Source organism: Hippocampus guttulatus, chromosome 2 (genome assembly GCF_054856545.1).
Source record: "Hippocampus guttulatus isolate MCC_2025c chromosome 2, RoL_Hgut_1.0, whole genome shotgun sequence".
In the NCBI taxonomy this organism is placed as follows: domain Eukaryota; kingdom Metazoa; phylum Chordata; class Actinopteri; order Syngnathiformes; family Syngnathidae; genus Hippocampus; species Hippocampus guttulatus.
Window position 1 is genome coordinate 13151220 of NC_141262.1, and position 12498 is coordinate 13163717.

At 40.7% G+C, this 12498-nt stretch overlaps 1 protein-coding gene and 1 long non-coding RNA gene across 2 annotated transcripts; one reads left to right on the top strand and one right to left on the bottom strand.

Moving 5' to 3' along the window:
• Positions 1 to 780: 780 nt before the first annotated feature.
• eif4ea (eukaryotic translation initiation factor 4ea) lies at positions 781 to 3431 on the top strand. Its single transcript, XM_086137475.1, has 7 exons — positions 781 to 839; positions 1575 to 1681; positions 1766 to 1861; positions 1963 to 2026; positions 2371 to 2484; positions 2564 to 2703; positions 2775 to 3431. The coding sequence occupies exons 1-7, from the start codon at positions 822 to 824 to the stop codon at positions 2887 to 2889; spliced, it is 654 nt and encodes a 217-aa protein (XP_085993601.1). The 5' UTR covers positions 781 to 821; the 3' UTR covers positions 2890 to 3431.
• A 7983-nt stretch (positions 3432 to 11414) lies between these two features.
• On the bottom strand, positions 11415 to 12066 carry LOC147208570 (uncharacterized). The gene is made up of 3 exons (XR_015100208.1): positions 11955 to 12066; positions 11630 to 11730; positions 11415 to 11562 (listed from the first exon to the last, which is right to left on the bottom strand). It is a non-coding gene; the product is annotated as an uncharacterized LOC147208570 (long non-coding RNA).
• Positions 12067 to 12498: the final 432 nt, after the last annotated feature.

A 12498-nucleotide genomic window follows, 5' to 3' on the forward strand; every position in this document is an offset into this window, starting at 1 on the left:
ATCTCGACTTGATATGCGTGGCTGGTTAGCATATCTGCCTCACAGTGCAGAGGTTTGTGGGTTTGAATCCGGCCCCAGCCTTCGTGTGTAGAGTTTGCATGTTCTCCCGGACCTTGTGTGGGTTTTCTCCGGGTACACAGATTTCCACCCACATTCCAAAAAACATGCACCATTGCTTAATTGAACGGTCAAAATTGTCCTTCGGTGTTATTCTTACTGTGAAAGGTTATTTGTTTTGTGTGCCCTGCGATTGGCTAGCAACCAGTTCAGGGTGAACGCAGCCTATTGCCTGTGACCTTTGTGAGGATAATGGATGGATAAATCAAAATTTAAAAAGAAGAAAAACATTAACCAAACTGTAAGGGGAAAATGGCAAAATTAACAATTGTGATAAGTTGGGAGACAGGTAATTTGTAGATGAGGATAAAAATGAAATTGTATGTAGATAATGGAAAATAAAATTTATTTAAATTGAATTAATTATCCATATTAAACAAAATAAAAAATACAAATGCTATATGTCCGTCCATCCATCCACCCATTTTCTGAACTGCTTACCCTTTATTTTATTTGATGTTTCATGAATAAAAACACTTAAGATGAATAATTAAAAATATCCACGTAATTATATCAATTTCAAAGGGAGCAAACGGCAAAATGAATGTGACAAATATTACAGGAGTCGCGGGCCACAATTTGCCCATCACTGGGCTCCTCCGACGACGTCACCGTTCCTACAGCGCATGCGCGGTGCAGCGCTACAGCTGGTCCAATCATCTTATTTAACAAAGAAAAAAAACCACGAAGGTAGGCTCTACAAGATGGCGACCGCCTTAATGGTGAGTGCACTGATGAACACCAGTAGTTAAATTCGCCTCAAGGTACCTTGCATCTTCTTTTTGCGTTCCCGTCTGTCTCAGACGTTTCTTAAGCATTTAAACGTTAAACTAACCAGTGCGCAAAAGTGTCACTAGTGGAATAAAATGTCATTGCGATACTGTTAGCGTAGTAGAGCTACCAGCCTCTCTCCACAGTGTACTGCTACAAACCTGGCTGTGCTGATTTATTTTATTTGTCAGGTAACTGATAGAATAGGTGTAGAACAACTCGTTTTGAGTGCAACTAATAGAAAGCCTTACCGAAAAGTTAGAATGTTGTCCGTACCGTACGTCCCTTTTGAAAAAACCTCGCTTGTTTTTGTATGGATGGAAGAAGTAGACGTGACGTCACACAGTCGAAAGTCCACTTTTATTGACAAATGTACAGCGAAATTGCTTCGAACGCTTGCTATTGTTTAGTTGTACATGATTCAGAAAACAATTTACTAAGGAATTGGTGACATGGCTGTAAAATGACGTTTCCATCGAACACGAATCTAATATCCGCTTCCAATTGACAATTGATAGCTGTAAGTGAAGAGGGTAAACTATTGTTTTAAAAAAACAAAAAGGATTTTATTTTCAGGGTTTATTCCAAGATTTTCTTTCTATAGTCTCATTGCCGAGACATTTTTTCCCTCAACTTATAAATTGTGTTGCCTATTAAAATCTTTGCGTATTCCTTTGGTTGATTAGGCGTTACCCTCCATCAGTCCAAAGCCTGAGAAGGAAGAGAGCGAGACGACTGTTCAGAAACTGGTCGAAAGTCCCGAATCATACATCAAGCACCCTTTACAGAACACGTAAGACCCAGAATTTGTTTCTCACCGACTGTGTTCGTCTGTAGTTTTGACTATGAAGCAAACGACAGTGTTGTACATGTGCAGGTGGGCTCTTTGGTTTTTCAAGAATGATAAGAGCAAAACTTGGCAAGCCAACCTTCGGCTCATCTCCAAATTTGACACCGTGGAGGACTTCTGGGCGTAAGCAATGTTATAGCCACGTTTCTGCGGTTAGCAATATTAAAGTAACCGTTGATGTTATTTCTTTCTGAATGCAAGCTGTGTCCTTTGTTCCATACCAGGTTGTATAACCACATTCAGCTGTCCAGTAACTTGATGTCCGGCTGTGACTATTCACTCTTTAAGGTAGGAACAAGCCCCTCCTGCCTCACTATCATGACATAAAGTCATCGACATTGGTATTTTGATGGGTGCTATCTCAGAAGCTGTACTGCATTTTCACTCAGTCAGACAAGGCAGACCATTTTCTTTTGTTAACTGAGACTGAACGATTGACTGTTCAGCCCTACTATGGAGTCTATTCAGTCGCCTAACTAGATGAGTTGGGTGACCTTACACATCCAATCGCGTAGCACTTAATGCTTTAGTGTTATATTCCACAGTGTCCACTTTGTTGCAGCGGTCCCAATTTCTTCTCATGGATATGATTTTTCAGATGGCTTCTGAGAACATCATTTCTTTTTCTACAGGATGGTATTGAACCGATGTGGGAGGATGAACGGAACCGGCGAGGTGGTCGCTGGCTCATCACGCTGTCCAAGCAGCAGCGCAAGGCTGACCTGGATCGGTTCTGGTTGGAGACGGTAAGCTTTGCTCTTGTAGTACATGCCCATACTGTCCTCCTTCGTGGTCATCACATTAGACAATGTCCTTGCATCGCAGCTCTTGTGTCTGGTGGGCGAAGCGTTCGACGACCACGGCGATGACGTGTGTGGCGCAGTCATCAACGTAAGATCCAAAGGGGACAAGATTGCTATCTGGACTACGGACTACGAAAACAAGGAGGCTATCACGCACATCGGGTGAGCAGAGAGCTGCCATGTTGCCTTTTTGTCCGTGCCGTTGTGTCTATTAAATGTTTCTCTTTGGTTAGGCGTGTCTACAAAGAGCGGCTTGGAGTTCCTTCCAAAGTGGTCATTGGCTACCAGTCGCATGCCGACACGGCCACAAAGAGCGGCTCCACTACCAAAAACAAGTTTGTTGCTTGATGATGTGTATATTTTTTCACATGATTAACAAACAAGAGATGGAGACAGTTGATCCTTGTTTGTGTATCTAAGTGTCTTGACTTGAATACAGTGATTGGCTGCAGCTCTCCATTGGGAAGTGTAATGGAGGATCATTTTTTGACTGTATGTTTTTGTTCCCAGGAAAGCCTTTTCATCAAGCCACTTGTACAAAGTGTGAATAGTTAGGGGGAAAAAAGAGAAACTTATTTTTGAAGAAATGAACAACACAGCATGTATAATTTTTTTGAGTGCTTATTTATTCTTATTTCACAAATCGAGGTGTTTGTTAATGTTCTTTGTTTGAATCTACAGAGTTATTTGAGGGCAAGTGTTCTGGAAGCCAAGCTAATGGAGTTATTTTTGTCAGATGTTCAGCCTTTGTGTTTGGTTCAAATCGACCTCATTTGAATTTTGTTTCAGTTATGAGTAGTGCTGCTGCTACCCGTGTCCCCGGACAATGAATGTACACACCACAGATGCAAATAAAAGTAAAGAAAGGAGTCCTCCTCTTTTCAACAAGCCACTGAGTAATGTCAGCAGACTCATTTCACATATCTTTTAGAGTGACTAAATGTCCAAGACACGATTCTCATCTTAGTGGTTGTACATAATATTGTTGCCTGCAAATGTGTTGTTTAAACCCCTCCTTTACCAATGGCAATAAACTTCCTGGGTCAGTTTAAGCTCGGGCATTTTTCCATATTTGCAAAACATGTCTCAAATGGGAATAAAATATTAGTGTTTTTAATCAATCTTTATAATTTGTTTTTAATTTTTATCATAATGTGAAATGAGTCCTTTTAATTGTAAATGTTGATCAAGAACAGGGATGGGCATTCCTTGAGGTCCACTGTCCTGCCTGTTTTTCAGTCTGACATACAACATTTAGTAACTGGTTACATTACTGAGTTTGACCCAATCGGTGCTTCTAAATAAACAGCAATCGCAATCATTTTGTTATGTAAAGTAACCTGAATTCAACCTGGGTACAAATTATATTTATATAACATTAGATGTGGTCCAAAAACTAAGGAACACAAAAAGCTTGCCCTTAACCTCAATTTGTATTGGGGGGTCAATTTGACCGGTTTTAAACATCCAGAGAAATGTTTTTTAAACATACTCTGAATTCAAGGTTCTCTCTCTCTCTCTCTGTGGGGGGGGGGGGGGGGTTGCATGACCCATCGACATTTTGGGTGTCCCCCTAAACAAACATCACGGTCAATGATCAATAAAATTGACATGCTTCGCAGTTTTGGACACTGCTGTTTCCGTGAATTCAGGTCATACTAATAGTTCCCCAGCAGATGTCAGTATAGCTCCACTTTTTACGCTTTTCCAGCTCCGCGTCAAACGCACACTTAATTGGAAATTGGGGTTCCGCTGAGCTCTCCTTAGTTGCGCGCTGGCAAGCGAGATATCTGTAAATAGCAGGTTGGCATCTGATTTATTTATAGGAGCCCCTGCCTTCACCCTCCAACCGTGGTCTGCCGCGGCCGGCAATAAAATGTACATGACCCTCCCCTCGCCTCTGGCGACTGTCAACCTGGTCCTCCTGTACGTCACACTCACAAAATTAAAAAAAAAAAATAAGGGGCGGGGGCGGTGCCAGCTGCGTTGTGCACAAGTGCGCCACTCTAAAAGCCAGAGACACTACACCGACGAGACGAGTTGGCCCCGTATCCACAGGGGGTGCATGTTACCCCCGCCCTTCTACCTCAAGGGCTCCCTGACAGACAAGTCGGCTGGCTCAGCGGGTAGGATATTAACCGTACGGATACTATATGTCCTGCAGTCGCTAATAATGTTGTCAGTCCTCCATCTGACATGTTGGAATCCTCTGGTTTGCAAAGTGCTATTCCAGGAGCCGTCGTCGTATGACAACATGCATGCACAAGTACCGGTGTGACTCTAGAGCAGGGGTGCCCATTAGGTCGATCCTGATCTACCGGTAGATCTAAGACAGGTCCCAAGTAGATCCGAGGAGTGTCGAGGAGAAAAAAAACAAACAACCATTTGTGTGTCTTTGTACATGTTAGTAATATATTTTTTGTGTTAATGTACACTGCACCCTAATCCTCTTATCAGTCTCATTTTCACAAAAACAATATTTAAAAAATAAAATAAAGCAGGTAAATCTTACATTTACGGGGGCGCGTGATGACGTCACCGGAAGTTGTTAGCGCTCAGCAGTTTGCAATTGCAGCTTGTGATCAGAGCTGTTGCGCTCTATCTTTTATCATCATGATTCTCATTCAGAGTTTGCTTCGTGTACAATTCACCGAGGGCACGGGCAAAGAATAGGAATCTTGGAGGGCCCAGGGAAGCACTTTAAAATGGTACGTGTGAGCTACGATAGTTAACAGGCTGCAAAAGTGCGTCGCATGCCTCCGTTTCAGGCTGTTTCTCATCATGGCGTGCGCGCATGTGTGTGTGTATGTGTGTACGTGTGCGCGTGCGCATGCGCGCACCGGTAAGGGTAGATCCCAGGAGGTTAGTTGATCGAAAAGTAGATCTTCGATCCAAAAAGTTTGGGCACCCCTGCTCTAGAGATTATGCCGTAGTGGTACAGATGGAACACATCCACTTCGGCTAGGCTCCATACAAGGAGTAGGCAGAAAAGGTCTCATGTAGAGAATACAGTAAATCATCATATATTTGTTAATATTGATGGATCCTGACAGATTTAACAATGTGATGACATCCACTTATCAATATTAAAAAGTATTGGTACTGTAACAGCAATACTGAGCCTGTTGCAGGCAGTGTCATTTAAATGTTAACACCAACATTGTGATTGATCGACAGTGTGTTTGAGAATGGGCCCTTGCAAACCGGGAGAGCGCATAACACATGAGTACAAAGAAAAAACAGCTTTTGAGTGGTGATTTGGGATTGCACGTTATGATTGTGAAATTATGGCAATTTCATGATTCATCCGGAAATATCTGGCCAGGATGGTCCGTTTTTCACTCAAAAACATATTAATTTTTTTGATCAAGAAAAACTGTCGTGCATTTTCAGATGAATCATTTTGTTTCACTTCATTTGAATTGGGTTTGTACTTCAAACACTGTCAGCCTTTATCAAAACAACCAAAGATGATTTAATGCTCCACAACTTGTTTCGACTTTTGTACGTGTCTTCAGGAGCGGACTCTCGTTACTTCCCAGTCAGCAAAGGCATCTGGCCCGGATTCGGCATGAAGCTGGCACAGCTGGCCTTGAGTCGGCACTGGCATAATGCATGTGGGCCAAACACAGCCCAGGAGTGGCAAAGGAGGCACTGGCTTAGTTGTGGAGTAAAGTATTTGGGCCAGAAATCAATTTACAACTCCGGCCCGTATATGGCCAGCCAGTATTGAGCCACCCTTAAATGCAGTTTCAGACTTATTTTTTCAACACACAGCCTTGTTTTACAATTGCACACCGATGCGGAATTCCATTCATCACAGACACACGCACGCACGCACGCGTGCGCGCACACACACACACACACACGCACACACACACACACACGCACACACACACACACACACACACACACACACACACACACACACACACACACACACACACAAAGGAGGTTCAATCAGGCCCGCAGGATAATTTGAAAATGAAAAAAATGTGTCATTGAGTATCCACTAGGGGACTGTTTTGACCAGAGAAGAAGACAACAGCAGCCTCAGTCCGTCACTGAGACAGACCCATGACAGCAGACGCTATCAATAGCACTCTCACATTTACACATTTAATAGCACTCTCCTCAGTTTGTAAGGTGTAGGCAGGGATTACATTTAGATTTTATATGCACGTGTAAATGGTTTAAAACTTCCTTTTTTTATAAATCTTGTTTAATCATAAAGTGCATTACTAGATTTTTCAATACCAATTACTTGTTAAAGTTTGTACAATCAGTGGGATCAGTTGCAATGCATATATGTGAATGATAAAAGTAAATTGCACATTTGTTGAAGGAAATGTAAGGTGCTTTGTGAAATGTTTTGTAAAAGATACATTCATTAAATTTCAACATTTTCCAAATGTTCTTGTGCTTCTTTATACCAAAACAAAGGAAAGACAAATTGTTTTGGTTGTTTATAGCAAAGTATGGTATCATTTTAATGGTCCGGCCCACTTGACATCTACCGAGGCCGTATGTGGCCCACCATGTGAAATGAGTTTGATACCAGTGATGTATAGTAAGGCGTTTTTAGCCGCAAAAAACAACCATGTACAGAAAGGCGTTTATAGCCGAAAAAAACGACCATGTGTCGTAAAGTGTTTTTAGCCGAAAAAAAACGACCATATATATATATATAGTCAGGCGTTTTTAGCCGAAAAAAACCCCCAACCATGTACAGTAAGGCGTTTTTAGCCGAAAAAAACGACCATGTATAGTAAGGCGTTTTTAGCCGAAAAAAACGACCACGTATAGTAAGGTGTTTTTAGCCGAAAAAAACGACCACGTAGAGAAAGGCGTTTTTAGCCGAAAAAAATGACCACGTAGAGAAAGGCGTTTTTAGCCGAAAAAAATGACCATGTATAGTAAGGCGTTTTTAGCCGAAAAACAACGACCATGTATCTAGTCAGGCGTTTTTCGCCGAGAAAAAACCCCCGACCATGTCTAGTAATCCGTTTTTAGACAAAAAAAAAAAGACCATGGATAGTAAGGCATTTTTAGCCGAAAAAAACGACCATGTACAGTATATAGAAAGGCGTTTTAAGCGGAAAAAAACGACCATGTGTAGTAAGGCGTTTTTAGCCGAAAAAAACGACCATGTATAGAAAGGTATTTTGAGCCGAAAAAAACGACCATGAATAGTAACGCGTTTAAAAAAAAAAAAAAAAAAGACCATGTATAGTAAGGTGTTTTTAGCTGAAAAAACGACCATGTAGAGTAAGGCGTTTTTAGCTGAAAAAAAAACGACCATGTATAGTAAGGTGTTTTTAGCCGAAAAAAACGACCATGCGTAGTAAGGCGTTTTTAGCCGAAAAAAACGACCATGGAGAGTAAGACGTTTTTAGCCGAAAAAAACGACCATGTATAGGAAGGCGTTTTTAGCCGAAAAAAAAGTGACCATGTACAGGAAGGCGTTTTTAGCTGAAAAAAACGATCATATATAGTAAGGCATTTTAACCCGAAAAAGACGACCATGTATCGGAAGGCGTTTTAAGCCGAAAAAAACGACCATGTATAGGAAGGCGTTTTTAGCCGAAAAAAAAGTGACCATGTACAGGAAGGCGTTTTTAGCCGAAAAAAACGACCATGTATCGTAAGCCGTTTTTCGACGAAAAAAACGACCATGTATAGTATGTTTTGAGCCGAAAAAAACGACCATGTATATTAAGGCGTTTTTAGTCGAAAACGACCACGTACAGAAAGGCGTTTTTAGCCGAAAAAAATGACCATGTGTAGAAAGGCGTTTTTAGCCGAAAAAAACGACCATGTATTTAGTCAGGCGATTTTCGCCGAAACCCCCCCCGACCATGTCTAGTAATCTGTTTTTAGACCAAAAAAAAACCCGACCATGTTTAGTATGGCGTTTTTAGTCGAAAAAAACCGATCACGTATAGTAAGGCGTTTTTAGCCGAAAAAAACAACCATGTATATAGAAAGGCGTTTTTAGCTGAAAAAAACCCCCATGTGGATTAAGGTGTTTTTAGCCGAAAAAATGGCCTTGTATATTAAGGCGTTTTTAGATGAAAAAAAACCACCATGTATAGTAAGCCGTTTTTCGACGAAAAAAATGACCATGTATAGAAAGGTGTTTTGAGCCGAAAAAACGACCATGTAGAGTAAGGCGTTTTTAGCTGAAAAAAAAACAACCATGTATATAGTAAGGTGTTTTTAGCCGAAAAAAACGACCACGCATAGTAAGGCATTTTTGGCCGAAAAAAAAAGACCATTTATAGTAAGACGTTTTTAGCCGAAAAAAAAAGACCATGTCTAGTAAGCCGTTTTTAGACGAAAAAAACGACCATGTATAGTAAGGCGTTTTTAGCCGAAAAACAACGACCATGTATAGTAAGCCGTTTTTCAACGAAAAAAATGACCATGTATAGAAAGGTGTTTTGAGCCGAAAAAACGACCATGTAGAGTAAGGTGTTTTTAGCCGAAAAAAACGACCACGCATAGTAAGGCATTTTTGGCCGAAAAAAAAAGACCATTTATAGTAAGGCGTTTTTAGCCGAAAAAAAAACGACCATGTCTAGTAAGCCGTTTTTAGACGAAAAAAACGACCATGTATAGTAAGGCGTTTTTAGCCGAAAAACAACGACCATGTATCTAGTCAGGCGTTTTTCGCCGAGAAAACCCCCCCGACCATGTCTAGTAATCCGTTTTTAGACAAAAAAAAAGACCATGGATAGTAAGGCATTTTTAGCCGAAAAAAACGACCATGTATATTAAGGCGTTTTTAGCCGAAAAAAACCGACCATGTATAGTAAGGCGTTGTACATGGTCGTTTTTTTCGGCTAAAAACGCATTTCTATACATGGTCGTCTTTTTCGTTGAAAGACGCCTTATTATACATGGTCTTTTTTTTTGTCTAAAAACGGATTACTAGACATGGTCGGGGGGGTTTTCTCAAAAACCTCAATTCAAAAACAAAATCTGACGTTGAAAAAAAACGTCGTTTTGTATTTGTAAGACTGAATATGAAAATAAACAGAATTTAATTTTCAGTGAGGATCAAATACAGTTTCAAAGAAAAAAAAGTCTATCGTTTCAAATTCAGATTGTACAATTCAGATTCAGTTATTCAATATGATTCAGAGTAAAATATACAAATCCATCCATTATCCGAGCCACTGACCTTCAATTCACGTAATTCAAATTCAGTATAAAATATTTTAAAGTTATTCACGTTTAGTTTTTGGTGGCAAATATTCCGCCCCACAGCGTCACACCTAGTTTAGTTTTGGTTGTAAAGTGTCCTTGAGTGTCTTGAAAGACGCTTATAAATGAAATGTATTATTATTATTATTATTATAAGAAATTTCAGGGGTTATTTTTACTGACCATTCATTGTTCATGACATGTACAAATGTTTGTTTTCCAAACACACTGTCCATTCTTGTTTTCTTACAGTTCTTACAGCCGCTGTGAGACCTAACAGCCTAACATCTTGGGCCTCAGACCAGGAAATTGATGTCACAATCAAAAGATGGCTACATCTGGCTCCTGATCGGGATGGTGACAGGAAGGAGAGCATGAGAAGAAAAGAGGACATGGAGAGCGCAACAATTTGATGGACAGAAAAATACCGTTCAAGAGTAAGCTGCATCCTAAGTTGGACTTTGTGTTCACTGTTAAATAAAGAAAAGTGCATTTTTCCAGTGTATGTGGAGTTATATGTGAGGTTCACAAATTATGACAATAAACATATTTTTTTAACAGTCGTTTTTGAGACTTTTTTTTTAATGTCGGTCAAATATGGCTCATGAAAGATGTGGCTTAGTTGAGGTTGAATTCAGGCTGATATCAGGAACCTGTTCTGGCCCAGCGTCGGGCTGGAGTAGGGCCAGATGTGGTTTTACAATGCGGCTCAGATCTGGGCCGAATGCGGCCCACATCATGGATGCCAGACGTGGGCCACTGCAGGACCTTCATTCATTGAGGTATGTGGGCCGAGTGTACGTGCCGTGTCTGCCCCAGAGCTGGGCCAGACCAATTTTGCTGACTGGGTTGGCCGTGAAGGATAACATGAGCATTGAAAGCCAAAGCTGCTGAAGCTCTTTTTTTGCAGCTGCTTTATTTCTTATTGATCATAAAATAAATGATCGTCTCAACCGTTTGACTTATGAGAAGGGTTTTTTTTTCTCGCATTTACTGTGTTTTATAGACTGTACACTAAAGGTACACTAAATGATGATCTCAACAGAACAGCAGCATCATTTTTATTTATTTATTTTTTATTTTTTGTAAGTGTATTACATTTTTGGTTGCTGGAAAAACGTGCCCTTTTATTTAGGGCATTCATAAAAACTGCTCACTAGAAAGAACTGTTGCGGTCGTAGATCAGTTTGGAGAAGTGTCAGAGCTATGTGGCGATTTATTTAGTTATTAATTTGCCATACTTAAATCGTAATTTACATTTATATTTTTTATTATTGTTTTTATTGTATTATATATCTGATTCCAAAATCATTAACAGCTTGAATGCAATGACGGGACATATGTGCTTATTATTTTTGGTCAGCTATATTTTTATATTATTCCGATTAAGAGTAAATTTGGAAGAGAGAAAATATAGTTGCTTTTTTACATTTTTTAATTTTATGTAAAGACTTGTCCTTCAAAAATAAACTATATATTAGTATTTATATTAAAAGTCCATTTGAAAAAGAGAAGACATTTATTTTTCAACAATGTATTATACTTTTATGAAGAGTAAATTTGACTTTGACAAGCATTTTATTTTGAAAACGGAAATGGGAAGTAATCTAATCAGAAATGGAAAACACTTTTCATTTTGAAAGGACTCAACAAAAGTATTTCCGGACTGTCGGGGGTGCAGCGGCCGAGGGGTTGAGCGGCTGACAGTGGTGGCTGGATCCAGACTCTCTTGCTGCATTCAGCCCCACGAACAAATGCAAGAGACAGGTGCGGCATATTTCTTTCAGGCGTGAGTGAAACAGCTGTCCGCCACTTTGAGAGACACAACCATTCACATTCACAATCACACCTAAGCTATTAGAGTGTTCGATGAACTTACCGTGCATGTTTTTGTGTGAGAATGCCCATGCAGGCACGAGGACAACATGCAAACTCCACACAGGAAGGCCGGAGCCCGGAATCCAACGCGTGACCTCTACACTGTGAGGTGGACATGCTCATCATTAGACCACCGCGCCTCCAAAGTAGAACATCCCTTAGGCAGTACAATTCAGAATTGGACCGACATTCTCGTTGGAAAAATACCAATGTGAGTCATAAATACACACACACACACACACACACACACACACACACACACACACACACACACACACACACACACACACACACACACACACACATATACACACTTGGGCCTTTACCTCCTCCGCAGCACCAACTGGTCACTGTCCAGATGTCCAGAGTCCAAGGCCTCTGGCCCCTGCATTCACCCATCGCCAAGACCGGACCCTCTGCCAGTGGTTGGCCTCCGCTGCCAAAGCGCTCTATTTATAATCTCAACGTGTCACATGTATCAGGACGTGCTGAAGAGGTACTGAGCCGCACCTCTTTTTGTTGCCATGGTGATGAAATTTTTCCTGTCAGCATGGTCCTTTTGTCCAAAAAGGAGACAATTGCATTTTCTTTTGTGACCAAATTAATATGTTTGCAGTTCAAACACTTGGAGAGCTGGGCGGGTCAAGAGGAGGTCTGAAAGAATTGGAGCTTGCTTTGACAACATCACTCTGCAGAGCGAGATCACTCTCGAAACTATTTTGTTGAGCAGCTAATTAACTGGTTGAGCCAGACTTCAGTGTGATGCCTCTGCGACATCACTCACATTCACACATTTTCTTCTGTAATGAGGAGGAGGAGTGGGGGCTCGGTGTTCATTATTAATCTTATTAATGCAAATATAAGGCCGCA

What these genes read in the sequence shown, in the direction of transcription:
- eif4ea (XM_086137475.1), top strand. An exon ending in ATCGGTTCTGGTTGGAGACG is followed by an intron (nt 2,485 to 2,563) that starts GTAAGCTTTGCT and finishes CTTGCATCGCAG; the next exon opens with CTCTTGTGTCTGGTGGGCGA. An exon ending in GAGGCTATCACGCACATCGG is followed by an intron (nt 2,704 to 2,774) that starts GTGAGCAGAGAG and finishes CTCTTTGGTTAG; the next exon opens with GCGTGTCTACAAAGAGCGGC.